This window comes from Cryphonectria parasitica, assembly GCF_011745365.1.
Source record: "Cryphonectria parasitica EP155 unplaced genomic scaffold M406scaffold_6, whole genome shotgun sequence".
In the NCBI taxonomy this organism is placed as follows: domain Eukaryota; kingdom Fungi; phylum Ascomycota; class Sordariomycetes; order Diaporthales; family Cryphonectriaceae; genus Cryphonectria; species Cryphonectria parasitica.
This window is the reverse complement of record NW_024468914.1, coordinates 680,394-708,359: the sequence shown is the minus strand read 5'-3', so window position 1 is coordinate 708,359 and position 27,966 is coordinate 680,394. Positions and strand designations below refer to the sequence as shown.

At 51.4% G+C, this 27,966-nt stretch overlaps 9 protein-coding genes across 9 annotated transcripts; 5 read left to right on the top strand and 4 right to left on the bottom strand.

Annotated features, from left to right (window-relative positions):
- Positions 1–156: 156 nt before the first annotated feature.
- Positions 157–2,168, top strand: M406DRAFT_64320 (uncharacterized protein; the record flags this gene model as incomplete). The annotated part of the gene is made up of 2 exons (XM_040924878.1): positions 157–986; positions 1,085–2,168. 2 exons carry the CDS (start codon positions 157–159, stop codon positions 2,166–2,168), a joined length of 1,914 nt encoding a protein of 637 aa, XP_040774154.1.
- Positions 2,169–4,834: 2,666 nt separating this feature from the next.
- Positions 4,835–7,246, top strand: M406DRAFT_347031 (P-loop containing nucleoside triphosphate hydrolase protein; the record flags this gene model as incomplete). Its single annotated transcript, XM_040922249.1, has 3 exons — positions 4,835–6,656; positions 6,717–6,801; positions 6,878–7,246. The coding sequence occupies 2 exons, from the start codon at positions 4,835–4,837 to the stop codon at positions 6,797–6,799; spliced, it is 1,905 nt and encodes a 634-aa protein (XP_040774153.1). The 3' UTR covers positions 6,800–6,801; positions 6,878–7,246.
- Positions 7,247–7,863: 617 nt separating this feature from the next.
- Positions 7,864–8,980, bottom strand: M406DRAFT_240401 (uncharacterized protein; the record flags this gene model as incomplete). Its single annotated transcript, XM_040916123.1, has 5 exons — positions 7,864–7,973; positions 8,056–8,120; positions 8,193–8,310; positions 8,387–8,753; positions 8,837–8,980. Coding segments are annotated over 5 exons (804 nt in total), but the record flags the coding sequence as incomplete, so codon positions are not given.
- A 2,109-nt stretch (positions 8,981–11,089) lies between these two features.
- Positions 11,090–12,865, bottom strand: M406DRAFT_352239 (uncharacterized protein; the record flags this gene model as incomplete). Its single annotated transcript, XM_040922673.1, has 4 exons — positions 12,632–12,865; positions 11,840–12,059; positions 11,245–11,264; positions 11,090–11,195 (listed from the first exon to the last, which is right to left on the bottom strand). Exons 1-4 carry the CDS (start codon positions 12,736–12,738, stop codon positions 11,090–11,092), a joined length of 453 nt encoding a protein of 150 aa, XP_040774151.1. The 5' UTR covers positions 12,739–12,865.
- A 4,354-nt stretch (positions 12,866–17,219) lies between these two features.
- On the top strand, positions 17,220–19,311 carry M406DRAFT_331732 (alpha/beta-hydrolase; the record flags this gene model as incomplete). Its single annotated transcript, XM_040920661.1, has 6 exons — positions 17,220–17,232; positions 17,269–17,280; positions 17,420–17,559; positions 17,631–18,468; positions 18,541–19,091; positions 19,267–19,311. 6 exons carry the CDS (start codon positions 17,220–17,222, stop codon positions 19,309–19,311), a joined length of 1,599 nt encoding a protein of 532 aa, XP_040774150.1.
- A 953-nt stretch (positions 19,312–20,264) lies between these two features.
- Positions 20,265–20,945, top strand: M406DRAFT_73815 (uncharacterized protein; the record flags this gene model as incomplete). The annotated part of the gene is made up of 2 exons (XM_040925660.1): positions 20,265–20,555; positions 20,658–20,945. 2 exons carry the CDS (start codon positions 20,265–20,267, stop codon positions 20,943–20,945), a joined length of 579 nt encoding a protein of 192 aa, XP_040774149.1.
- Positions 20,946–22,127: 1,182 nt separating this feature from the next.
- Positions 22,128–24,283, top strand: M406DRAFT_227470 (subtilisin-like protein; the record flags this gene model as incomplete). The annotated part of the gene is made up of 4 exons (XM_040915771.1): positions 22,128–22,402; positions 22,471–23,137; positions 23,231–23,561; positions 23,652–24,283. Coding segments are annotated over 4 exons (1,905 nt in total), but the record flags the coding sequence as incomplete, so codon positions are not given.
- A 371-nt stretch (positions 24,284–24,654) lies between these two features.
- Positions 24,655–24,972, bottom strand: M406DRAFT_73813 (uncharacterized protein; the record flags this gene model as incomplete). Its single annotated transcript, XM_040925659.1, has 1 exon — positions 24,655–24,972. One exon carries the CDS (start codon positions 24,970–24,972, stop codon positions 24,655–24,657), a length of 318 nt encoding a protein of 105 aa, XP_040774147.1.
- A 798-nt stretch (positions 24,973–25,770) lies between these two features.
- M406DRAFT_94197 (family 2 glycosyltransferase) lies at positions 25,771–27,951 on the bottom strand. Its single transcript, XM_040926269.1, has 2 exons — positions 27,277–27,951; positions 25,771–27,172 (listed from the first exon to the last, which is right to left on the bottom strand). Exons 1-2 carry the CDS (start codon positions 27,752–27,754, stop codon positions 25,854–25,856), a joined length of 1,797 nt encoding a protein of 598 aa, XP_040774146.1. The 5' UTR covers positions 27,755–27,951; the 3' UTR covers positions 25,771–25,853.
- Between the last annotated feature and the right edge of the window lie 15 nt (positions 27,952–27,966).

Genomic DNA, 27,966 nt, shown 5'->3' with positions numbered 1-27,966 from the left:
ATGATTCATCCCTCAGGACTAAGGCTTCAGTGAGAGTTCCCCAGAATGACTCCTCCTAGTCGTTTCTTTTGGGCTTACAGCCTCTTAGCCCTGATTTGTCTGCTCGAAGTATCTTCTTGCAGCCCACAGCGACGACATATTCCTTTCATCTCGAGGATGGCGTCTCTCAACGCAACAGTTTACGATTATGTTGTGGTCGGATCAGGACCGGGAGGTGGGCCTACGGCAGCAAACCTCGCCGTCGCAGGATACAAGGTTCTTCTCATCGATGCCGGAGGTGACGAGGGCGACAACCTGTTCGAGACAGTACCGGTGCTATTCCCCCGCGCTACCGATGATTTTCCAGCGACGCAGTGGAACTATTTCGTCACGCGCAGTTCCGATCCAGTCACGCAGGCCAAGGACGCCATCACATCCTACCTGCTCTCCAATGGCAGCCTATATACCGGTCTTGACCCGCCAGAAAATGCTACTGCTATCGGCACGCTCTATCCACGTGCCGGAACCCTAGGTGGCTGCTCTCGACACAATGCCCTCATTACCATCCGGGCATTTGATAGCGACTGGGAAGCCGTGGCGGATCTGACCGGCGACACGAGCTGGAACGGGAGCACGTTCGAGAGGCTTTTCGAGGAAATAGAGCACTGCAATTACCTTCCCAACAGTGTTGTCGGTCACGGATTTGCTGGATGGCTTTGGACGGAGCTGACGTCGCTCGTGACGGCGGTTCAGGACCTGAAGGTTGTGAGCATCATCGTCTCGGCTGCCTCAGCTATGGGCGAGAGCCTCACCGGCATCCTTGTTGAGACAGTGGCTGGACTTGCAGAAATCCTGGCAAAGGATATCAACGCGCCGGGGCCAACGATCACCACGGGCCCCTATCAGATCCCGCTATCCATGAAGGACTCGACTCGCAATGGTGCTAGGGATTGGATCTTGCAGGTCGCAAATGCAGTGGATGACAATGGTGCAAGGACATACCATTTGTAAGTTGACTTTCCTTGAATTCAGCGGCAGTTTACTGTCAAGTATCGCCTGGTGCCAAAGCAAGCGGCTAACCCTCATAATTATCATGATCTGACAGGGACATCAAGCTCAATACCCTCGTGACCAAGATCAACTTTGACAACTCAACAGGTGACCTGCGTGCCACCGGTGTTGAGTATCTTGAGGGTCAATCGCTGTATCGTGCCGACCCACGCTGGCAAGACGCGACAGTCGAGGGCTCAGGAGTCGTCAATGTGGCCAGAGAAGTCATTATCGCCGCAGGCGCCTTTAACACGCCGCAAATCTTGAAGCTCAGCGGCATAGGCCCTGCCGACGAGCTTGCCGAGTTCGGTATCGAGCAGCTTGTCGATCTTCCGGTTGGTAACAACTTGCGTGACCATATCGAGGTTTCTGTCATCTCCGAATCGACATCCAACTTCACCCTGGAGGATGGCTGCACTTTCATGTATGGCTACCCCGAGGTCCCTGACCCGTGTCTGGAAAGATACCTCCAAGGCGTCGACGCAACGGCAAAAGGCGTGTACGCTACCAGCGGCGAGGCAGTGGGGGTTGTCATAAAGTCCTCGGCAGCGTCAGGCGACGACGCTGATATCATGGTGTACGGCGCGCCTGCTGGCTTTCCTGGTTTCTTCCCCGGCTGGGCCAAGCATGCCCTCGACTCGGACCACATGCGCTGGACGTGGATCAGCCTGAAGGCTTCCACGCAGAACACAGCCGGGACGGTCAAGCTGCGTTCCTCTGACCCACGAGACGTGCCCGTGATCGCGTTCAACACCTTCGATGGCTCCAGTGACGCCGCCGTGCAGGACCTCCAGGCTTCGTACGAGGGCATCGCGTTTGCCAGGCGCGCCATGGACGACCTGATCCCACTCGATGGCTCCTTCACGGAGACGCAGCCAGGGAGGGCTAATGTCAGCACAGAGGATGAGATCAAGGAGTACGTCTCAACTAACTCTTTCGGTCATCATGCATGCTGCACAGCTCCAATTGGGACAGTGCTGGATTCCAGATTCGGAGTGAAAGGGACGCAGGGTCTTCGCGTGGTGGATGCCAGTGCCTTTCCAGTCATCCCTGGGTTCTTCATCCAGCTGCCGACATATCTACTGTCGTCAAAGGCAAGCGAGGCCATCCTCGAGGACGCCTCGAAATTGAGCAGTTAAAGAAGGCATAGTCACGTCCAAGGGGCTCTGGCAGATTTCTCTTCTTCAGGAAGATTGCACGAGAGGGAGTCGCGACGTGTACATAAGTCGAAGCACCCCCTTGTGGACACCCCTGGCCAGCCACACCGCCATTTCCACCACCTTTACTTTTATAACCTTTTCTCAACCAATTCTTATCCGAATAACTTCATCTTTTTACAGGGCCTTCATACGACAATAATGAAGTCATATACCGAGTTTGAGGTAGCCCAGGCCGTCGAGGCTGTTAAAAAAGGCTGGTCTCAGAAACGAGCCGCACGCGAATACGGGATCCCGAGGACTACTCTTCTTCATCGCCTGGCAGGAAGAGAATCGCATCAAACAGCTCATCAACATCAGCAAAAGCTCTCCTTTCCTCAGGAAAAGAAGTTGGCTGAATGGATTCTTGTTCAGGAAAGCCTAGGGCTTGCACCAAGCCACTCAGAGCTTAAGCACTTTGCTCAGAGGATCCTGGAGGTCCAGAAAGATACTCGAGGGCTAGGGAAGAGATGGACTGAGGGCTTTTTGAAGAGAAATCCAGAGATAAGGGTACGAAAGCATAAACGGATTGCCTCTGAACGAATCAATGGAGCTACAACAGAGGTAATAAGGCCTTGGTTTCGTCTTTTCAACCTTCCTCAAATCCAAGCTATCAAACCAGCTAATAGATGGAATATGAATAAAGCTGGAATAGCTGAGAGCCAAGGAGAGAACGGATTGGTCCTTGGGGGCTCTTCTTCACATTCAATTCATCAAAAAGAGCCTGGATCGAGATCCTGGACTTCGATCCTCGAGTATATCTCTGCTACAAGCACCTATCTTTCCCCTCTAGTAATCTTCAAGAGCCAAACAGTATAACAGCAGTAGTTTCCTCTCTTCTTGGAGTCATTTGAGGGCTGGCAGTTCACAGCTACGAGCAATGGATGGACTGATAATGCTGTAGCCCTCGAATAGCTAAAAAAGATCTTTATCCCAGGCAGCAAGCCAGCAGACCCCTCAGAGGCTCGACTATTAGTCCTGGATAGCCACAGCAGCCATACAACTGACGAGTTTATGTAGCAATGCTATCAAAACAACATCCTGTTGATTTACTTGCCTCCTCATACCTCTCACGTACTTCAGCCCCTCGATCTAGGAGTCTTCTCGTCTCTCAAGAGAGCGTACAGGCGAAAAGTCAGTTCTATAAGCCAGTGGGGGGATTCAACAGTCTTTAGCAAGCAAATATTCCTCGAGACCTATCGTCAGGCTCGCTTGGAAGGCCTTTCGAGCCAGAATATCAAGTCTGGATGGAATGCTTCAGGCTTATGGCCTGTTAGACCTTCCAAGCCACTCCTCAGCCCTCTTCTCCTCGAGAACACCTCTCAGTTCATCCAGACTCAGGCAAATTCAAAGTCAACAGCATCAAAAGCAGCCCAGAATACCCTGAAAGCCTCCTCAGGCCAGGCAGTTATCTTTTCAACGCCTCGCGAAGCTCGAAATATATACCATCAACTACAGCAGAATCAGCACCAGCTTTCATCTTTGCCAGTACAACGTATACTTTTCAGAAAGATATGCAAAGCATTCAGTAAGAGGGATGTCGAACTAGCTAGAGCCCTGGAAAAGAATGAGGTACTGGAAAAGCAGGCTGAGGCCAGAAGGCCAACTAAAAGAAGGAAGGTAGATACAAGCCCAAATTCGAGGTTTGCAGATATTGAGGCTATACAGAAAGCTCAAAATGCAGTCAACAGGAATGACGATAGTCTAAATGAAGAGAGCGATGCCGAATTACCTACTGATGAGGAGGACTGTATCGTGGTAGCTAATTAGGAAGAGAAATGTATATAAATCAATGTATATATATATATGCGATGTGGCTGGCCAGGGGTGTCCACAAGGGGGGGGTGCCCACAAGGGGGTGCTTCGACTTAGTGTTTTGAAAACCGTGGTAGATAATCTAAGATAATCTAAGCTTACCTAAGCAAATGACCAGACAGTGTACTATGGTACTCATTTCCGATCCGGGTCCGAAGGCGCGACCGAAAAGTGCCCCGCGATATACGTAGTGTACTTACTGTTGCCAAGCTCAAGCTCAAACAGCTCCAGCCCACCACCTCCGAGCCGGCGTCACCGTGTCGCGGTCATTTCGCCCGTCATTCAGCAGCGACAGCACGCAAGACGCACGCGACGCCACGCAATGCCAGCCCACCTCATCACCAACCAACGGCCCCTTACATGAATTGTTTCTCTACTTGCTCACCCAGTATCTTTTTCACTGACCCAAAAGGCGTCACTGGTTAGCGCTGTCTAGAATTCTTCAACCAAACCTAACAAAAAATGGCAACCCAACAGTTCGCAACGATACTACAACGATGATTTCGCGATCCCTCTGTCTTGGGCGTGCCGGCGCGGGCGGTGCATGGCACCAGTCATACTGCCTCTCTTCGCGCTCTCCTCAGCAATGGCACCGGCCATGGCTACCACAGAAGACTGCTGTCAGTCCAATGACACGAATATTAACCACGACATCCTCATTGCGCGAGCCTGCACACCCCCCGAACGCAGCGTCCTCTTCTTCCTCTCCTTCCAACAAATCCGCAACGGCGACGACTCAGTCTCCTACTGAAACTCCCCGCCAACACGACCTTTCAAAGGAGAGCAAGGCTTCCATGACACCGAAGCCGGCAGCTGATCCTCTAGCTCCAATAGACAAGACCGCACAGGAGCAGCGCAAGGCAGATTGGGCCATCATAAAGGAGATGTCACAATACCTCTGGCCTAGGGACAGCATAGGCACCAAGATGCGTGTGGGACTGGCCGTCTCGCTTCTCGTCGGTGCAAAGGTGCTCAATGTCCAAGTGCCATTCTACTTCAAGAGCATAGTGGATGCCATGAATATCGACATTGCCTCTGTCGGAGGGACAGCGACGACGGTCGCAGGCACCATGATACTGGCATACGGCGCGACAAGGATAGGCGCCACCGTCTTCCAGGAACTGCGCAATGCTGTGTTCGCGTCAGTGGCCCAGAAGGCAATCCGCAAGGTCGCTCGGGATGTCTTTGATCACCTGCTTCGCCTGGACCTGGGCTTCCACCTCTCCAAGCAGACAGGAGGCCTGACCCGCGCCATTGACCGAGGAACCAAGGGCATCAGCTTCCTCCTGACCAGCATGGTCTTTCACGTCATCCCTACTGCCCTCGAGATCACCATGGTGTGCGGCATCCTGACTTACCAATACGGCGGGTCTTTTGCAGCAATCACCGCCCTGACTATGGCTACATATACCGCGTTCACCATCTGGACGACGGCGTGGCGCACAAAGTTCCGCCGACAGACCAATGCCGCTGACAACAAGGCTTCTACGGTGGCTGTGGACTCGCTCATCAACTACGAGGCCGTCAAATACTTCAACAATGAGAAGTTCGAGATCGCCCGTTACGACAAGGCTTTGGAGCAGTACGAGAAGGCCTCCATTAAGGTTGCCACGAGTCTGGCGTATCTCAACAGTGGCCAGAATATCATCTTCTCTAGTGCCCTGACCGCCATGATGTATCTTGGCGCCAATGGGGTCGCGTCGGGGAACCTGACGGTCGGTGATCTGGTCATGATCAACCAGCTCGTTTTTCAGCTCTCTGTGCCCCTCAACTTCCTAGGCTCTGTATACCGCGAGCTGCGCCAGAGTCTACTGGATATGGAAACCCTCTTCAACCTGCAGAAGGTTAATGTGACCATCACTGAACCACCTAACGCGAAGCCTCTAGCTCTTACCAAAGGAGGCGAGATCCGTTTTGAAAATGTCACTTTCCGATACCACACTGACAGGCCGATCCTGCGCAATCTGAATCTGGTCATTCCTGCCGGCAAAAAGGTTGCCATCGTCGGCCCCTCAGGCTGCGGCAAATCAACCCTGTTACGACTGCTGTTCAGGTACTACGACATCCAGCAAGGCCGGGTCCTGATCGACGATCAAGACATCCGTCAGGTGCAGGTTGACAGCCTGAGACGCGCCATTGGCGTTGTTCCACAGGATACGCCGCTGTTCAACGACACCGTGGGGCACAATATCCGCTATGGTGATGTTACTGCGCCGCACGAGCGTGTAGTGGCCGCTGCCAAGCGCGCCCGAATTCACGACACGATCGTCTCCTGGAAGGAAGGTTATGAGACAAAAGTCGGTGAACGCGGCTTGATGATTTCGGGCGGAGAGAAGCAGAGACTGGCCGTGTCGCGTTTACTGCTCAAAGATCCTCCCCTCTTGTTCTTTGACGAGGCCACCAGCGCACTGGATACACATACGGAACAGGGATTAATGCAGAATATCAACTCTATCTTGAAGGAGAAGGGTCGTACGAGCGTGTTTGTGGCTCACCGGCTGAGGACGATCCATGATGCCGACCTGATTGTTGTGTTGCGGGGCGGTAGTGTTGTGGAGCAAGGCACGCACAAGGAGCTGGTGGACCGGGGCGGGGTGTACTCCGAGCTCTGGAGTGGTAAGCCATCTCTTATGAGCATCATTTCTGAAGCCTAAGACACTAACTAACTCCTTGCAGTACAAGAGACGCTGTTCCACGAGAATGGAGAAGAGGGAAAGGACACAGAGGCTGACGAGTCGGAAGACGAGCCTCGAAAGTGAAGGTGATAGCCACCCTGGAGCTCTTGGCAATGCTTCAAGAGGATTACCCAATAGTGCGTGTGATAACCAGCCTCCTAGATAGCATCCGTCACACTCCTGACTCGTCAGGTTGTGCAAGAATTGTATATCTCTCTTGCGACTGGATTCAAGAAGCATCGGTGGCTCGACCTGCAAGTGCACGCATGCCCTGGAAGCAGGCTTTCTCACTGCAGGGAATGCTGTGCTTGCAACAAAGGCGGGAGCGATAAATTTCATGCCTGGAATGAGACTTATCATGGGGAGGCCCGGGAGATGCTGCTGACCTTGGATGGGAATGATGCAGGCAAACTGCAACCTCGCCAAAAAAAAACACAAAAAAAAAAACACAAAAAAAAACCCCCCATTAATAGTAGCAGGGCACGATCTACTACCATCAATGACAGTGTCTGAAACTCGAAGGATTCCTCCATCTTCATCCCAGCTTGCTGGACGCTTTTCTTCCTCTTTCTGCCAAAATTGCCTACATGAAGGACAATAATTGCGGTATTGGATACCGGACAAGCCTCGCCCAGTGATCATGTCCCAAACAACCAACACCCAAATGAAGATAGCAATGGCTACTAGGGAGGCTTGCAAACAATAGACCAATGTAACAGCATAAGCAATGAGAAGATACATCGTCCACATTTCAAGGTTGCTTATGCGGCATCTCAAGTTTACATCACGAATACTTGATCATCCTTCCCATATGACAGAATCCTTTTGCATGTAGAGGCTTTTGTGGAGAAATGGGTATATATTTGAATAAACATTTGATTAACCAATATGACTTTTCCTTAAATTTTGTCCAAACGACTTAGTTCATATTCTTCCTCGCGCCGGGAGCTATACTCGATCATCACCTCGGCGGTCCGCATGATTCCTGTCTCTGCTCCGTTGTGGAGAATCATCCTGTCGCTGTCTGCATCGCTCGACACTTGAATCTGCGTCGTCTTCCGAGTACTGTGGCCTCCAATCGTTCCACGTCTTGACATGTTTGCTGTGACCCTGGTCGAGGTGCCCACTTCGTCTTTGGACTTGGCGTATCTCGAGTGCTTGTAATCCGATAGCAGCGCTCGTAGGATGGGAATGGAGCAGCCCACTATAGTGACTGCGATTTCCACAGTGCCCCAAATCACTAAAGGTGCTCCGAAGACTAGTAGAGGACAGTAAGTCAGTTTATTTGCCAGAATACGTCCACACTGTTCTGCAAGCAATAAAGGGAGGTAGAGACATACAAGTGAAGTCGCCAGTTGCCAGTTCCGTAATTGCAGCACTTTTGGCGAAGGCGGCACCGCCAGCTCTGCAGCATGTAGTCAGTATCGATACACATAGCAAATGGGTAAAAACTCGGCGATGATCTTGCGCAACTTACAAGACTCCCATGCTCATAGCAACTCCGACGCCGGCTTTCTCCCTGGTATGCATCTGCAGTTTCGGCAGGATTGTCCAAGGCAGGGCTGCGAGACAGAGATCCATGATGCCAGCATATACTTTTCATGATGACAAGTGATCAGCAGGCGGCCAAGATGGAACCTCTGTGACGTGGCACTGGATAAGATCTCTTACCTCCAGAGAATATGTTGTAGTCAGATCTGATACTGCGAGGCAGACATGTTCCCGCTATCTCATCGTCCCACAGCTTGTCCGGGGGTGAGCACTGCGCCCAGCCCAATATCACCCCAGCCAACATCAGGACATTCATCGAGATGGCTATGAACCAAACGCACTTCTTGGCCCACCCTTCCAGTATGCGCAGCAGCGTCACTGCAAAGGCTGTTTTGCTCCAGGCAGCAGCGAAGATCGTGAGCGTCGCAGTGACTTCGTCGAGCAGGCCCAGTATGGGCTTGTTGGCTGGGTCAACATTGGCGATGTGTTTCCCAAATCCCAGTGGGATCTCGATCGTTTGGACGATATTGGCGGCGAGAAGTAATATCTGGGAGGCTTTGACATCAGCAAAATAAATTTTGGAGAAGGGAAAAAGTCTCTAGATCATCTCGCCCGAAGCTGCTGCTGGACTGGGATACATACCCATGAGATCGATATCACCGCATCATCCCACCACAAGCCTCGTTGTCGCACATGCTTACAGTAGATTCTGAGAAGCAGTATAAGCCCCGAAATGGCAGTGGGGACCCAAACGCCGATCAGTATTTCTTGGCCGCCTGAAGAGATAGCGCCCATCTCAGTGTATTATGAGACTCCAGAGAATCCAGTCCCTTATAGCCTCGACGGTGGTTTCTTTTTTCTCCTTCCTGAGAATCGTAGGCTTGGAAGATCTTTGAGATCTGGATACGGATCGAGCCGATGGGTCTAGAAGCCAAGACGAGAAAGAAGAAAAGAGGGATAACAGACCACAAGATATCGCGATGAGCGGATCTTGAGTGTCTTTATTCTCCACGGTCGTATTCATCCGAGGAGCGTGTTCCTGCATTGCGTCGACCTCTGCAGCTCACTCGTTCTTTAGCAATGCCATTTCCACAAGTGAGATCAACGCAAACTACCCGAACCTTGTTTATGGCCCTAGTGATACATCGCTGAGCAGGGGACATAGGAAAGTCTGATGTACCTTGACAGGCATGTTTGTGCGCCCGCAGGGGCTGGAAACTGGGGATCGACGCGGGGGTCCTATACGGATTGGAGATGTGATCAACCAGCCATGCAGGTTCGCACCCATTCATCCACTTCATACTGTAGGTTACAATATCTTCACATGATGAATGATGGCTTTCGACACGGCGAGGAGGGGAGGAGGGATGAATAATCAGGAGCTGGTGTGTCCTGAATACTTGACTTCCACCCACGTTGGAGACCTGCGACCATCGCTCCCAAGATCTCGAACCCTCCTTTTGCGGCACACAAAACTTCGAACAGTCCTGCTCCCGGTGTTTGCTTCCAGGCGCATCAGAAGTCGATCAAACTCCCAATTTTGTTCTTGCACGAGATGGGGTCCCCATGCCTGCGCCCAATTTGCTTTCCAATTTCTTCCATCAATTGTTCGATAGCCGGGATCATCTTTGCTCATCTCTCTTGTCCATCCTCACAGGTTCTCTCAGGGTGACTTAGCTGTACCCCAGGCGGAGCATGGGACTAGGTGAAGAAGGCTCCTCCGTCACTCCTATAGCACATAGTTTAGGGGAGCCGTCTCGTCACTGCTCTGCGTGTGGCTGCGGCTTGGCAAAATTAAGCAATTAAGTTTTGGCTTCCCCCTGCGCCACCAGCAGATCCCTCGCAAGCATTTCTCTGCACGCAACGCGCGTCTGGGGAAGCCTCCGCGGTCATTGGCCGGCGTACTCAGGTTGACCCTCGTTCCCCTGGCAGGCCTCGCGTCCCCGGGGGTTTTTCTTGGACGTCAAGTAAATCCAACGAGCCGTGGGGCAGTAATGGATCCTTCGTGCCTGGGGGACGACACCGGCACGGTGGTACGGGGTCGCCCCGGTGTGTGTTTGGAGTCTAGGCTGAGTATTTCTGCTACATGAAAGGTAGAGTTTCGACGCAGGATGTTCCAACACCCCTAGAGATTCTACTTTAGTAGCATGCTCCGCTCCTGTCGAACCTTGCTTCCGGGCTTTCCCCCTGTCTGGTTCCGAGCTGGCTTGGAATCCTGCTCGGCCGGCACAGTTTCCCTCCTAGGCATGGACCCATGCGCCAAGCTTCGAGGGCCGACTTCGTAACCGGAAGACACTGGCAGATGGGGTTTGCAGGGCGTGACAGGTTTTGAGGAGTGAGGTCCGCCTTTAGCCACGAGTTAAAATTCAAATGCCTTTGATGATGACGAGGGCTTTCGCGAAGGGAGGGAGGGAGTGGGTGGGGGACCTAAAACTTTTATGCGACGAATATCTCCGCTGCGATACTGGATGATAATTAGATTATTATCTTGACGGCCCTTGATCATATTGTGCCTTGAGCACGCAATGAGTAGATTGTTCCTTCGGAGCCCCCGTTGTTCATGGATCAAAAACTCATCTCAAAAAAAGAAAGAAAAAAAAAAGTTGCTTCAGCAGCGCCTCCTCCTTGTTGTGCCACCGGTTCTCGCCACGGTTCTCGTACTGAATAATTACGTGAATAGTCGTTCAGAATAGGTGACGATCAGGGACTGTATCCACAAGCAAGCCGACTCCCCACTCGAAACTGTCTCATGACTCGCAATTTAAGCTTATCCTAATATAGTATACAGCAAGCTTCTTCAAGTTTCAATGTTGACAGCCAGTACCACGGATACGTACCGGAGCTGGCCCGAGATTCCTCTCCTTTACCGTGGCTCGCTAGAACTCATCGCCAAAACCTCGAGACGTGCTGCAGACAGCGCTGGAAGATGCCAATGGGGCCAAAGCTGAGGAGATATTTGTCTCTTGACGGTGTGGGCAAAAATTGGGGTCTGGCGTGAAACAGCATTCAACCTTCCCATGACTGCCTATGCCACTTACAGTACCGAATGGACCGCACGCTAAATCGAATCTACAGCCCAGCAATCTGACAGCAGAGTGGAAGGGCATGCCAAAGACTCCTGTAACTATCGAATCTCTGAGGTGAATGTGATTACCTGAGTATATTCGGCAAGACCTTTCGAGCGATGTGCTTCGCTTTGCAGCAAACAGCAAATACTACTACGACCCCTGGACGACTCCATTAACACTACACCCCCTCGGCAGTCCCCTAGCCACCACTGCTTGTTTAGAGTGTGTGTACCTGTCCAACATTGCCGGATACCACACTGAGAGTAAACTGACTTGATTTGGCTTTTGCATCGACAAATATGCTTCATCTGCAGGTCAACCTTGTTTCACTCGATTTGTTGGTCATTCAATCTGAAGCATGTTTGAGAGAATCTTGAAAGGTAAGTTTAAATTCAGGCACCGTAGTAGAGAGCAGAGAGGTATGGTAACATCGGAAGCACTCCGTTTCTTATGCAGTCCGCACACTGAAACGCTGCAAGACGCCCCCCGCACATGTGCTGACTGTTCACAGCCACCAACAGTCTGATGAGAGATGAACCGTTGGTTTACGTATACATCAGCTTACATCAGATAAGCCGTTGGGATGTTCTCCATCTGTTGACGACGCCGCATTCTCTGTATACACTTGATTCGTCTCTGCGAATCGCGAAGAAATATTAGGGCTGAAGGATTGATTTTTGATTTTCGGTCCACTGAATGGCCACACGTCGACTGCAATGAGGTTGTGGATCCTCGAGTGGATCCTGTCACGCGGATGGTTCACCGGCACTTGGGCACTGCCGTAGCTGTGATCGTCAGCAGATCAACATTATTTCGTGCATGGTCTTTTCTCTGGGGCTTCTCTTCCTTTCTTAATGATCGCTTGCCTCTCTTATCGTCTCAAATTCCTTTCTGCACTCAACATGCTGCAATAATCCGGGCTTTATGCTTGACCATCCGACCCAGCAGACTTCTGAACCATACCGCAGGCGGCACAGCCCTGGATCAGTCTGCTGCAAATGATGGTTCAGTAGGCACACAGATGAGATGTCAGCAGCTCGACCGAGTTGCCAGGAGATGCGACGCCCGGCGGCCCACCTGAAAGCCATCAGATTCCAGCACAATGGGCGAGCCAGTATTGATAGTCTTTATCGTCAATAAGCAAGTCCACGCCTCCCAAACCTTTCCATCGGCCTTTTCAGCCTAACCTGGCATGCACGATTATTAACGCCCTACATGCATCTGTCATCGTACGGCCACGGGTCTCATCACCCGCGAGCTGCAGGGAACGCGGCCAGATACTGGGCCCGTTTCGACCCTTCTCGCTCATTGGATTGATCTGCCCATCCACCACGAGCATCTCTCAGCCGGGGCTCACCCAAGTGGCCGTTTATGTGTCTCGGCCTCCTCGAACGGTTTTCCTGGTGTCAAGCGGTCGTGTCTCCGCTGACGCGGTGGTCTTGAAGCCCGCCGAAGTTTCGACATGATGATTTTTCTTCCTCATCGTAGCCTCCACCGGGCCAGGTCTTGAGAGAGCCTCACATTTATTACGCGTCATGAAATGTCTATAAGTATAATGATGTCGTCGGTCATTGAAGCCTCCTTCTCTTCTTTGTATCATCATCGTAAACCAGCTCCAAAGCAACATTTATACACTATTACTTCACAGTCCACTTCAATCCAAGAATATCTGCTCTGAGAACAGTTGATAATCAGTTGTAACGCCACTCATCTGTACCACCAAACAAATCAGAAACACTCAAGATGCTGTTCAATAAGGCTGCACTAGCTTTCTTCGCCGGTTCGGCGCTCGCCACCGTCTCAGCTTCCTCCGAGAGTCTCGATGCCAGATTCGACACCGGCGCTAGTGCCGTCGGCACTGTTCCCGTTATAAGCCTCAGCCCGGAGCAGAAAGAAGCCCTCAATGCGCTTCAACAGCGCGCCATCGAGGCCAACCTGCTTGACCACGTGGAGAGGCGCAGCACGGTGAAGACCACGGGCAAGACCACCAGCAGCAGCAGCAGTGCCGCCGCTGCAGCAGAAGAGGCAGAGGAGGCAGAGGAGGCAGAGCAGAAACAGGCTGCTGCTGCTGCGGCTGCGGCTGCGAAAGCCAAGGCGGCAAAGACTGCCCAGACAGAAGCCGAGGAGTCTGAAGCCGCGGCGGCCAAGGCCAAGACGGGGACAACGACTGGCGCTGACACGGAGGAGAGCGCATCTGTCAAGAAGGTTTCGAGCACGCTGGCTCCGGCTTCTAGCTCCTCTGCGGCTGCAGTCCCGACGTCGAGCTTGACATCCTCTGTGGCCCCGGCAGAGGCAACACCGGCCACCTCCTCGAGCCAGACCACGAGCTCAGAGGATCCAGACACCTCGTCGGGCTCTTCCACCTCGGACAGTGATGAGCCGGAGCATACCGCTGGCATCCTCAAGCAGACGGCCCAGGACACTGCCCAGCAGATCAGCCAGGGTGTCAGCTCGTCGGTTGGCCAAGTTGTCACCGACAAGCTGGACAGCAAAATCAACAAGCTGGAGAACTTGAACTACACCCAAGAGTGGGAGAAGGCCAAGGATAAGGTCAAGAGCATCCTCAAGGAGCGCGACGTTAAGCCTGTCGAGCTGCCGACTACTCTCCTGAGGGTTGTCAGGTCTGAGGTTCCTTCTTCGTCCTTCACTGAGATCCCCAACCTCTAGTCAGTTCTCTGTGAGAAGAAAGCAGTCTGTGAGAGGGCAATCACCAACGGATGTGCAGGAACGACACGATTATGGAGCTGCTTACTCAATCACTGGATGCATTGGTGTGTCAGGCGTTATTGTTTTCATCTGACTTATTGGGTCTGCTAGGCGCTGGGACTGGAATGGATGGAAGTTGGAGCCTGGCGAAGAATTGGGTTTTGTGTTTTTTTGTTTTCCCTTGTCCTGCTTATTTTAGAACTTTGCTTTGATACATGGCCCCGTCCTCATGGACTTCTCGACGCTGTACTGTTCTACTTGTTTGCTACTGCAATTTATTACCTTTTGCGATCCACATCATCGTTTCTTAACCTGTCTTTAATCTCGACATCACCACTTTGCAGTTTCAGAACTGTATCGCCATAGTCTTTCAGGCTTCAACCACCATAGCCCATCTCATGAAGTCTGTTGTGTGAGCCTGATTCAGAACAAATCAATCGAAGTTCTTATAGCTGGCAGCTGGTTTGACCGTTGAAATTCTCATGTCCTCGGCTCTTCTTGTCAGAGGATAAGATCAGCTACCACAACATCAGGATATATATGAGCACCTGAGCGACTATTGGCCATTTTAGACTGGGAACTATACAGTCTAACAGAATGGTCTAACTCGCACAGGAGTTTTGCCAAATGGACATACTTGTCAAGCCTTGCAAGATGAAGAGGTTGAATACACCGTGAGTCTTTAACAACTCACTGACACAGGGTATTGTTTATCGCTTTCTTGCATTGTAGAAAAGGGAATGGGCTGCATAGTCAACATTAGGAAGACAGGATGATTTTGACCCAATCACAACAACATTTGTTAATATATAACCTAGCCGGATAATGCGAGCGATTCGAAAATACAATCAGCCTATGAGTGCAGCAGCTCTTGTCTGAAGTGTTTGTCACTATGGCCTCATGAACGATTTGTTATCATCCACTGGCTCATGCTGACCTGGACACATCTCCTGTAGATCTAGCCATCCTTGCAATCGAATCGCACTTCAAGGGGACGAGATTCACGTGTCAATCCCATACGGAAAAGAGAGACATCACCACCACGTTGAGAGCCTGGAGAGAGCTAGCTATCAACCTAATTTGTAAGAAGCTTTCTTCCTTTTTCCCCAGTCTAATCCAGACAGTCAGTGAGAAGTCAAACGTAAAGTACTCGTCACATGCCAAAAGGTGAAAAGTCAAGTTCTCTGTCTTTTTTTATTTTCCCTCTCAAGTGCAAAAAGCTCATACGAAGGCCTACCCACAGATTTCCCGTTCTGGGCATATCGGACTTGCCCATAGGGCTTCCAGTATCTTTCGCCCTTCATGTTCTGGATGCAGCTTGTAATGATGCAACTCTCGGAGGTATGGATGTGCATCTCGCTTTCAGGGCTTTCTTCCCTAAGGATAGGTGCGTTCCATCCTGCGAGAAGATGCTGATTAGCGCAAGTAAGATGCAAGAACTAGACATAATCAAGCATAGGTTCGGTCTGAGCGGTGAAGACACTATTCAACATGAGCTATCATTGTCGCCGGTGCACTGATTGCGATTAAGCTGCTGTCCGGAATGAGCGATTTCCGCAGAGCCTAAATACTAGTAACCGCTCCAGGCGTACACCATCCGTTTAGCCACATTCTTCTTGCGCTTCAGACTCGTATCTCAGTTGGCGTCGATGGACCGGACTTCATTAGCACTGTTTCTTTACTTTACATGTTCGCTCTAAGGATTAGTTTGAGGCCTACGAGAAACGGTTACACCTTGAGAATGAGATATTAAAATCTTATAAACTTATATGAGCTCTGTCGTTCCACCTCCTTTCCTTTTGTATTCCTGCATTGTTGTCTCCATTTTCTGATCAACCAAGTGCCAATCACTTCTATAGCCTCAACGCACATTCTTTCACAACATGCAATACTCACGCCTCCTCGCAATCCTGAGCCTCGCGACGGCCAGCACCGGCCAGGTCACACTGCAGCCAGTGAATCAAATCTCTGACGGACAAGTTCAAGCTCAGACGCCTGCCGTTCAAACAGCAGCCCCAACCTCACAGACTCAATCACAGGCTCCTCCACAAGGAGCACCTGTATCTCAGATCTCCGACGGTCAAGTGCAGGCTCCTACTGGCGCGCCCGTCCCTCCCATTTCAAGCGGACCACCAAAGGCTTCGGCCAGCGCAGCAGTACCGAGTGGGGTAGTCTCACAGATCTCGGACGGCCAGGTGCAGGCTCCTTCTGCGGCCAGCACCGTGCCAGTAGCCAGTCCATCGGCTGCTTCCCCGTCTGCAGTCCTGACACAAGGTTCAAGTGCTGCTGGAGGCACGACTACCGCCTCTGCGTCACCTACGTTCGTCACGGCTGGAAGCTTCAAGTTGCAGCCAGATCATGGTGCTTCTCAATATGCTGCGGCTGTGGCTCTCGTTGCGTTAGTTTTCGGCGTTTAAGAAGGGGGCGACGAGGATTAGAAAAGTTTGGGCTCCAAGGTTGCTGGAATTATAGTACGAAACTGGGTGGGTGAGCATGTTGTGTTCCACTTACACATGCTGGACAAGAAGAAAATTAGACAAATGCATTAATATTAAGTTTTGAGTATCATAAGAAAATATTCGAAAAGTCCACCACCACGTCTTTTTTGGGTGCAAAATAATCATGACGTGTGCCATCCTCCTCGAGCGATACCATAGTTACTCTTGCGCGAAGCCCTAAAAATACTCAAGTAGCCACGCTATGGTATCATGTAATAATCACTAAGAGTCTTTCGTATATAATCTCTCGCGAGGATGAGATGATTCACGTAGTCGACCATCGTCTTCGGTAAATATGAGGTGCCCCGATTATTAGTAATCCCCAAGCTCGCCTCCGAGACGACTCGCTCCGAGACGACATCTCATCCCACAATTCGCCTCCCCTACCAGGGGCACCGCCGTCTACACTTGCCTTCCCCGCATTCTTGTTTGTTTGTGCAGCCGGTCACGATCTTCGGTACACTGTTCTGCAAGAAAAAGTTTCTCCAAAGGCACTTGGCAATGACGCTGTGGTCCTCTTTGACCTCAAGCGGGCCGACTCCTGCAGCTGCACTTCATCGTTTCCAGGAAAATGTCCCCTGCTCATGTGACGGTTTCTCCACCATGAGCATCCACTAGGTCAACTTTTGAGGTCCATTGTGGTGTTATTTCCAGGCTGTTCAATATGGGCAGCGGGGTTTCGAAGGCATTTTAGTTTCTGATAGTCTGCCGACTGGTCCCGTTGGCCTCGATCAAGAAGACATGAGTTTGCTGGGTAATTACTAAATAATGTATGTGTGTATATATACAGCATCCCCTCACCGTAGGGTTTGTTTTGGGAATGAAGTCGTGGGTACATGCATATGTGTGTGCGTATGTGTCTGCCGTATTGGACTATCAATCAACCTTGGCCATCATGAGGGGCTTACTCTGTATCGTACTGTCTTGTGCTTTACCTCTAGCACGAGGATATCAATATGAGGACGTGCTCAATGTCGCGTCGTCAAATCTCACCGTCACAACTCGAACGGGCACCTTTGTCGGCGACCTGAACGACACGTTTCCTGATGTCAGACAGTTCAAATACATCCCATATGCAAAGGTGAATAAGACAAGTCTCTATCCTTGTTGCGATTCAACCTTGGCTAAAACTGTTTGAACACATGAATACAGCCACCCACTGGCAGTCGTCGGTGGGCACCCCCGTCGCCGTTGGACTCATCGTCCGAGATCATCGATTCGACCGTCTTCGGTCCAGCATGTGCGCAGTATGTCTCTGCCATTCCGACTGCATGGGCCCTCAACATTACGGGCAATCTTGTCGTCAACTACGGAGAGTCTCTCCTCGCCGGACAACTGGCCCAGAACTCAGCCGAGGACTGCCTTTCGCTCGCCATATGGACGCCCGCCAATGCAACGGCCGAGTCGAGATTACCTGTCCTGCACTTCCTGACCGGTGGAGGCGACGTAACGGGCGGCGTGAACATTCCCACGCAGCTCCCGCCGAGCCTAGTCAGCCGCTCTCAGGAGGCAGGCGGCATGATCGTCGTCACGACCAACTATCGCGTCAATGTCTTCTCGTTTCCTAATGCCAAAGGACTCGAAAACTCGACCAACTTTGGGCTGCAGGACCAGCGTCTGGCCGTAGAGTGGGTGTACGAAAATATTGGCGCTTTCGGTGGTGACCCGAGCAAGATCACCCTTTGGGGCCAGTCAGCTGGTGCGAGTGCGGCTGATATGTATCTCTTTGCCTATCCTGACAACCCGCTTGTGAGGGCATCTATCTCCAGCTCAGGCTTTACCATCGGCCACGCGCTCAATTCGGATTACTCGGGCTCCAACTTCTCCTTTGTAGCCAAAAATTTGGGCTGCGACTTTGACGACGCGCAAACAGAGCTGGAGTGTATGAGGCATGTCCCCTATCCACGGATCGAGAACTTTATTGGCAACTATCAGGACAATTCGACACTGGTGAACACCTCTCAGCCAGCCATATCCTTCACTCGCCGCCGTAAGTTCAAAGAAAAACCTTCTTTCCGATAGTCACAGCGAATGGCTGACCTCTTCTTGTTCTTCTTTCAAGCCGATGACAAATTTGTTCTGAGTGACTACCCAGCAGCATACGCTGCCAACCGTATCGCTCCGCTTCCCAAACTCATAGGCACTACGGCACGCGAGGCCTCCGCCCTCGTAGCATATCCCATCCACAATTACACAGCCGGCCCCTCAGAGCAGGCCATCACCACCGCGACGCTGTCCACCGTTTGTGGCGCGCACAACACCTCCGTGTTTCGCAACAATCTTTACCAGAATGGGACAGGACTGAGTCCCAACCTCAAAACGTGGCGGTACCAGTGGGCTGGCAACTTCTCCAATATTGACGGTGGAGTGCCCTGGCTGGGCGCATATCATTATAGTGATCTTTACATGCTCTTCGGCACGTGGCCCATCGCGCCAGGGGAGGTAAGCCAGTTCGAGGTGGAGACCTGTCAGAAGATGCAGGATTTGCTTGTGGCGTTCGTCAAGGACCCAGACAACGGCCTGAGCGACTTGGGTTGGCCGACGTATGAGACGAGTGACGAGGATGGGGGTACTGCTGCGAGGTTTGGCGCAGATGGACAGGTGCTGCAGTATGTGAGTGGCAATAATGCTAGTCTCGAGGGCGCGTGTTATGAGTCTGGTGTGACTTTGATCACAACTCCATGAGCAAGATTGGCAGCCGAGTTTGGGCACTTGTGAGAAGCCTGGGATCGCATTATGCTCTCACTCAAGGAATAACGCTCAATTTCCTGCTATCGATAAATAATAGGAGCCACCAAAAGGGCCATTATCACAATACATACAGCATGCGTAACACTCCAGCTGCAGAACTCCGCACGGGTAGCATGGTTTTTATGATGGCTGTTCCAATAATACCACGGTGTCTTAACGATTACAATTCGATTATATAGCCTCGCAATCTCTGTCAGCTCATTGTAATCCATTTCTTGACCTGTCTCCTGAAGCACCTGGCTCACTGATCGCACGCTTTGTGAGGCAATATAGTACCTTGCCACCACAAGAGCGATCCGCTATTCTGGAAGATTGTACGGAATTCGAAGAGATATACAACAAAATGGCTCTTCAAGGAGATTTAAGCCCGCCAGTATCTGCTAAAGATGAGGCTGATTACCATTACAAATGCTTCGTCAGGTCTCACAAAACTGGGTATTCGTTTGAATTGGATGGACGCAGGCTTGCTGCTTGATGGTCATGACGATGTATGGTCTCCAGAGAGTCTGAGTCTCAATCGAGATGATATGAAAGGAGATGGAGAAAATGAGAACTTTGGCATCCTGGCGCTACTCTCACAGACATCAGACTAGCTTGTTTTCTGATCGGTACAATTAGCTATCACATTGAACGTCGACCCTGTCACTCATATTTTTTCAAAGTCATTTCCGTCTTGCCGCGCTAACAGATCCCCCTTCATGCTCTCTATATCTTCGACTTGAGCGTCATTCATGATGATCAATGATAGCCAACGAAGTGTATATACAGTTTGCAAAACTTCAATATGAATAGAGGTGAATTAGCAAGGAAGTGACTCGGACTGTGACGCGGAGCATGTGACTGAGAGAGCGTGGACCTTCACCTCCAACAAATTCACTGCAAGGGCCAAAGAGACTATGTACATCAAGTCGTTTTGCGGTGAGAGCTGGTTTGGAGTTTTTCCCTTCTTCCAGTCTGGTTTCTATCGAACCTCTCAACATACACACACCGTCCACAAGTCAACAAAACCAAAAAGACACGTTAGCAGCCGACAACATGAGACTTTATCTCCTCCTCACTTACCTCAGCATGGTTTGGGCGCTGCCTGGTACTCTTGCCAATCCCACTCACACGGTTGGCCTTGAACCTCGCACGGGTCCCACGACGAGCTGCGGTATCTGGGTCACCGGCTCCCGATCTTCAGCCCAGAACCTCCAGAGCCAGCTCGCCGAATGCTCCAGTAACCTATGGGGCACATCCTTCACTGTTCCTGGCAAGAGGGTCGATGCGAGCTCCTCTCCATGCATAGGACTGGCATGTGATCCCAAGACCCAGACTCAATTCATGGTTAGTACAATATCTGTTCGTGGCTGGCAGAAGGGTTCGTACTGATCAAGTGCAATCTGCAGCTTTGTAATGTATGCTGAGTATATCTATTTCACCTTCAAGAATGCCCTAATCAAACAAAATGTTTTCGATGTTAATACTGTACAGGACAATATTGGGCAGCTCGTGACAAAGAACTGCACCGACATCGCCCACTCGGCTCAACAGCTTCTCGATGACTGTTGCACTGACCACTCTAGCGATGGTATTTCGGGGCAATACGCTTTTGGCGACGGTACCAACATCAATGTGGTCTACTCGTGGTCGTGTCATACGGATGAGACACCGAGCGACCCTTGCCCAACAGCGGGCACACACTGCCCCACCAACCTGCCCCAGTGTAAAGACTGAAGCTGAACAGGGAGGGGCTCGAGGGGTTTTCCAACAGGGCCGCATCCCTACAAATTGCGGCTGTCACCATAACAATTGATCAAGAAGGTCATCGGGTCGGCGGCATCTTCATTTTGGAACAGGGTCGCAGCAAGGCTGTGTTAAATCACATGGGTGGCTGGATAAAGCAAGCAAATCGGCACCTGAACAGCAGACAATTACCAGTAATTCATGCGAGTTCAACCTCAATATATCAATAGTACCATTTGAAAGTCTTCATGTCTTAAGACTGGAAATAAAACTGAGTGTTCGGCGCAGTAACCTCTACCAAGACTGCATCAGCCAGCCTTTCCAGATAGGGCAGGTCGATGCCTTTGGAGTGGAAGGGCCAGTATCTGCGTAGAACGTAGCGCGGGAGACCTTCTGGAAGCAATGTAATACTTCGGATACCGATGCTTAGAGAATCTCACCTTGCAGGGGGCACAGACAATATCGATTGCGGGCGTTTATTATAGGACGGGGTATCGGCAGTATGCTGCCGCTCACCTACTTGGCTTGGCAGGGCTGACGACGATCAACGCATCACTAATGCCGAGCAGAAACGGTCTTTTTTTGTTTGCATAGCTTCCAAGAAGATCACTCAATCGTACCTGTTGATCTCGGTAGATCTTCAGCACAAGAGTAGCTTGGCTAAGTTGAAACGTTTCAATCTTGCTTGCATGCCTGGACCATGATGTCGTTGACCAGCCATGACCTTGCAAGCAACATGTCTTGTAAGGAGCCGAGAAAACAAAGAAATAAACAAGTATGAATAATGTTGAATTGAACCAAGAACATGACTTTTTGGACCAAGAGCATGACTTTTCAACAATCTGCCTATCTTTTGATCACTCCACTGAACATGACACCTTTTGGGATTGTTACCAGGGCAGTATTCTCACGACGACGTGGAGCCAGTTCCACATGAGGAAGGCCATGTAGACTACATACATGATAATCCACTTTGACTGTGCTGGATCACAATACGCAGCAATTCAAGAACGGTAGGTCGGTGAGGCGCAGGAAACTGCCAGCGCTCGAGGAATCACATAAGTGAGGACTGTCTCCTTCATTTGGAACTCATGATTAGGCTGGGCTCCAACAACCAGACTCTTGCACTCTCTCCCGTCCTTCGTTACAAAATTGATTGCCATGCGGTCTCATTCTTTCTTAGCCCTGGCCTCGCTGGTCGTTTTGGCCGCTGCCTCTCCTCTGGCATCATCTAGCCATGTTGTGCACGAGAAGCGAGACAACCTTCCCTCCGGGTGGCAGGCCCGTGACAGGGTCGAGGGCCACATCAAGATGCCACTCCGGGTCGGACTGAAGCAGAGGAATCTTGATATGGGGCCTGCTTACCTTGACGAAGTCTCTCATCCCCACAGCAGCAAGTATGGGCAGCACTGGAGCGCCGACGAGATCATTGAGATGTTTGCTCCAAGGTGAGTAATTATGACCGCCCTTGAACTAGCAATGAAAAGAAGAACTCGTGTGATCTAACCTTGACCAGCCAGGAGAGTGTTGACTCGGTCACGGCCTGGTTGACGGACGCCGGAATCGCCCCGGAGCGCATCAACCATCACTTCAACAAGGGCTGGGTTGAGGTTGACGACACAACAGTCGAGGAGCTCGAGGAGCTCCTCCAGACCGAGTACTACTACTTCGACCACAAGCACGGCCAGTCGCACGTGGCCTGCCACGAGTACAGCGTGCCCTCTGATCTGAGCGAGAAGCACATTGACATGATCATGCCCACGCTTCACTTCGACGTTCCCATCAGGCCCAGCCAGGACGAACTCCTCCGCAAGAGGCGCAAGCGAGACCTCGCCAGCCTCGCGGCCAACAACACCGCCTCTCTGCCCAAGCCAGGTGCCAAGATTGACATGACCACCCTCGCCACGGATCTCACCACCTGCGACACTTCCATCACAATCGACTGCCTGCGGGCACTGTACAACTTCACCAGCGGCACGTACAACCTCAGCTCCTATGGAATTGTCGAGTACGGCTTCCAGTCCTATCTGCCCGATGATCTGGATCTGTTCTTTGCGAACTTCTCCAGCGACCTCGTCGGCCTGCGCCCAACTCTCGACTCTGTCGATGGTGGAGAGCCACAGGATCTGATCCAGATCTTTGACTTTAACGGCGAGTCTGACCTCGACCTCGAGTACGCCATGGTATGTCTCTTCCTTTTGATTCTGCCCCATCTTGTTTTATTCCATCACCTGCATAATACATGACGACATTCAATGCTGATTGTGAATAATTAGACTCTGAGCTACCCTCAACAAATCACTCTTTTCCAAGTCGGTGACGATGAGGAGAGCGCATCGTTCAACAACTTCCTTGACGCTATTGACGGATCTTACTGCTCCTATGATGGGGGTGATGTTCCCGGTGTTGATGGAACCTACCCTGATGAGAAGATAGGTGGTTACAAGTACCAGGACTGTGGCAACTACACAGCCCCCAGCGTCATTTCCACCTCATACGGAACGACTGAGGCCAGCTTCACCGTCGCCTACGCCCAGCGCCAGTGCTATGAGTACATGAAGCTGGGTCTGGCTGGTGTCACCGTTCTCTACTCATCTGGTGATGATGGTAAGTGAGAACCTGCTCATGACTTACACATGATCACTCCAAGATCAAAAGCTCACCAGTGCTTACCCTTTCTCTTCTCCTTCTTCTCAGGTGTTGCTGGAAACGGCGAGTGTCTTGACGACGGCATCCGCTTCAACCCGACCTTCCCAGGCACATGCCCGTACGTGACATCCGTCGGTGCAACCCAGGTCCCCACTGGCACCGACATCACCACCGACCTTGCCTCTGGCACGCAGCCTGAGACCGCCTGCGAGACCGTCATCTACTCCGGCGGTGGCTTCTCCAACTACTTCGACATCCCGTCCTACCAGGCCGACGCGGTCAACACGTTCCTCACGGACTACCCACCCCCTTACACCTCGGTGCGCTACAACAACACCGGCACCAGCCGCGCATTCCCTGACGTGAGCGCCAACGGGGCCAACTACGTCCTCGCCATCGACGGCGAGTGGGAGTACGTCTACGGCACCAGCGCCAGCAGCCCCGTGTTTGGCAGCATCATCACCCTGATCAACAACGAGCTGGCCGCCGCGGGCAAGAGCCCTGTTGGGTTTATCAACCCAACCCTGTATGCTTATCCTGACGTCCTGAACGATGTCACCGAAGGAGGCAACCAGGGCTGCGATACGGATGGCTTCTCCAGCGCGCCCGGTTGGGATCCGGTGACTGGGTTGGGCACACCGAACTACCCGGCCATGCTGGAGCTCTTCTTGAGCCTGTAGTATTGTTTGCTGCCATGTGTGCTTGTGATAGATTTTAGGCTATATAAACTATTAGAAGGGGATATTTGCAAGTTATTATGTCAATTTGAACCGGGTATTGAACCCAGCTGGGCTACAACATGTCATTGGTGAATCGCGAGTGAAAACTTGTTACGACTGATCAAACCAGAAGCTGGTAACAATTGCAATTTTCTCTGAATTACCTAGTAAATAGTTGTCCGTATTCCCTTGCCCATGCTGAAAGGTCCTGCCCATCTTGCCATCTTGGGATCAAAATTAACCATGCCAACGCCACGCATCAATCAAACATAAGCTCTCAAGTCGTCATCAATTATCATGAGAATTGCTTCAAGTTGCTCATCACTCGCACTTCAGTAACCCGAAGTCAGACCGAACGAGCCTGCCATGCAAGTAGGGGCTGACTGGTCGGCCATGACCATTGCTGTGACTCGCGACAGCTCATCACCTGCGCAGATGCGAGCCTGACTCATAGGCTCTGCGGCGCACTTATATGTGCTGGGCCCGAAGAACGGAGTAAGATCACAGCTATTTGTGACCTCAATCTCAGACGACTTTGTGTTGTTGGGTGAGCTGGCCGTTTGGTTATAGCTGAAGACCATTGTCGATTGTGCTGTTCCAAGCAGGAGGGCTTGAAGGAGTACTGGGAAGCTGATGCTGGTAAACTTCATTTTGGAGATGTTAATCTGAATGTTTCGGGTGAACGAAGAAAAGGTAGGTGAGGATGAGTTTATGAGTGGATGTTTCAAGTTGGAGATAATTAGACTCTAGGAGTAGAATGTTGCACAACTTGGCTTGGTTGTCAAGATGCGGTGTTTGTGCTGCAATGGATGGAAGAAAGTGCGAGAATCAAAAAGGTCTACATGGCATTTTAACTTCCTTTGACTTGTCATTACAAGGTCGTCTGCATAGTCTTGAACAATAGGCAGCCTAGCAGGCTCCAAAGCGCAGGGGACGAGGCCGCGCCTGGTCATACACAACTGATATTTTGTTTCATGCCTCCCCAGGCAATGAACAATGAATTACATTGTCGGGCCAGGAATGGCCGCTATCAAGAAATACAGTGAGTCAACCGCAATGAACGAAAAAATCAGAGATTCGGGTGATACGAGACAATCGTAAGCTTATGCACGAGCTTCAGTAACACGAATGAAACGTTGTCGGCCGGTTACATAGGCCTATCCTCAAGCGATGCCCTGTAGCTCTGGCGTAAGCAGCAGTGAACCCTTGGCCCATGAGAATCTGCTGACTAGCACTCTAGTGAAGGGCCAAGCCGTTGATTGTTACCTGTCATGCGAGGCTTCGCTCCAATAACTCTAAATGCTCCTTTGCTTCAACAAAATTGTGTCGTCGAATCTGCCTTTTTTCTTTCTTTCATTTCCCCTGTCCCCTTGTCTTTATGTTTCTCTTCTATATCTTTGATATTGATGAGCGCCAAAGAAATCAAAGCAAGAATGGATGAGTGAATTGTAGAAGGAGAATTTGAAGTATTGAATCGCTCTCATTAATGATTATGCACCGTTGTATGTCTATGCTTTTGATTACCCAATTATCATGCCTTGATCTTTGTAACTCGCCATGCCACAAGCACCACAAGGGAAATGCAAGACATCATCAACAGTCCAGTGTGCAGGCTCCCAAGGCCATGATGGTGCCCCAGACACTTTGCTGTAGCTGCAGCTAATATTCCCATCCAGACGATGAAGAATCCCATATCGTTCTTCGGTTGCGCTGCACCACTCGGTTTTGGTGCCGTCTCTCCCTCGGCGCGCATAGCCGTGCCCCAGCCGTCCGCAGTCAGCGTCAGCATGCTCCAGACATGGACCGCCGGTAATGGGATGTAATAGAACAGAATGCCTGGCAGGACCCACTTTCGTGCTGCCCACCCGCTGGTACCAAGGCGGTCAGGATTGCGCAGGACATTGTAGACGATTCCAAATAGAAGCCGCATCCCAATGTCACGAGACGAGAAGGGGACGAGGCTTCGCGATGTGATGAGGTAATGGACCACGGCAACAGCAGCGAGCACTGGGCCTACCTCGCGTTTTGCCATGCCAAAGAACAGCAGAGGGTTCGTCTTCAGATACACCTTCGGCATCAGGAGACTCTCAATGTGCGTTGCCCTCGCCCACCGAAGCTGCTGCTTCAGCCATTTATTCATGGTCGTGGGCGTGTCAGTGGCAGTCAGGACGTCACTCGCGTAGACCACGCCCCAGCCCCGCAACAGCAGGTTGGTCGTCAGATGCCTGTCCTCGTTGATGATCATTCTCTTGCCCATGATGGTCTGCAGATACCACGGGACCAGGATGTTCGGCAGCGCAGACAGCCTGAAGACAGTGCTCGGCCCGCTCTGACAATCACTCGTGGCCGTCGCCGCAGTTGTGGAGCGGGTCAGGTACAGCTCACCCCAGTAGACAGTGGCAGCCAGTCTCGTAATCCGCGTCTCGTCGCCATTGTGCACCACCAGGCCGGACGATGCGCCACCGATGTTGGGGTCGGCCGCAATCGTGTCGATGGTTCGCGACAGCGAGTCTGGAAAGACAATCGTATCGCTATCGGAAGACCAGAGAAACTCGATGCCAAGAATGTCGGCGATGACGAGCGAAAATACAAATGTGGAGAACATGATACCCTTCTTGTGCATGTGTCGTTGCCGGATGCAAAGGTGGCGAATACCATCGTAGGACCCGCCACCGATGGTCAGACGATGTTGGTCAAGGATGTTGCGCGCAAGCTGGATCAGGTGCTGCATGACCATCTTGTCGATATCGGCGTCATCCATAGGCTGCTCATCTTGTTGGCGGATGGCAACGAGCTTAGCTCTGGTCCGTTCCGCAATCTCTCCCAAAGGCTCATCGAGGTGGATGACGGCTGAGTTATCAGGATACGTCTAATCGTTTGAGGTTAGCAAGATTGTTTTCTCGGTTGAGGGGTTACTTATTATTTATTTTTTTTGACATGCTTGGTTCAGGAACTTGCCTTGTTGAAAACATCGACCATGTCCTGGTCTTCGATTTCATCACCATCGATCCCAACCAAGATGAATGTGCATCCCTGAGCCACCTTGTAGCTTTCCAGTGCACGGTGGAAAAGATCCGGATGTTCTCTCCACCCGACGACAGCTGCCATGCAGTCCAACCTCGGAGCAGTCTTTTCAACGTTCAGCTCCCACCTAAGCCAGTCCTCTTTTTCTCGTATCGGGCTTGCATCCAGGTTGTCGAACTTGTAGGACTTCTGCCTCCTTCTCTCGTTGACAAAGCGGTTGAGCTCCGTCAGGATGATGGTCATGAGCAGGTCAAGGGTAATTGGGAATTGACTCGAGACTGTCATGAGAAAGTAGAGTGGTAACGAAACCAGGCAGCAGAACACATGGAGACATTGCTTCCACACTGGCACGTGGCGAGGACTCGCCGTGTTGAGGACAAAAGTCCCATCTTCTTGTTCTAGGAGCATGGAGGGAGAAGGAATTGTAAAGACAATGCACAACTAGGAGGGGGGGAAAAAATAGAAGCGAAAGACGAGGAGCCCAGAAAGGTCCAAAGAACGAATGAAAAACGCGTTGCAAACCACACAAAGCCTCAACGGAAACGCCGGGAATAGCCTCCCTCACGACAGGCCTCATTTGCGGCATGGGAGCCTAGGGGCTTTTATATCAACAACGAAAA

Excerpts from the sequence above, each read along its gene's own strand:
- M406DRAFT_94197 (XM_040926269.1), bottom strand. The coding sequence starts at position 27,754 with ATGCTCCTAGAACAAGAAGATGGGACTTTTGTCCTCAACACGGCGAGT. Across the intron at positions 27,173-27,276 it reads CGATGTTTTCAACAAGGCAA|CCGTCATCCACCTCGATGAG; the intron begins GTTCCTGAACCA and ends CTGATAACTCAG.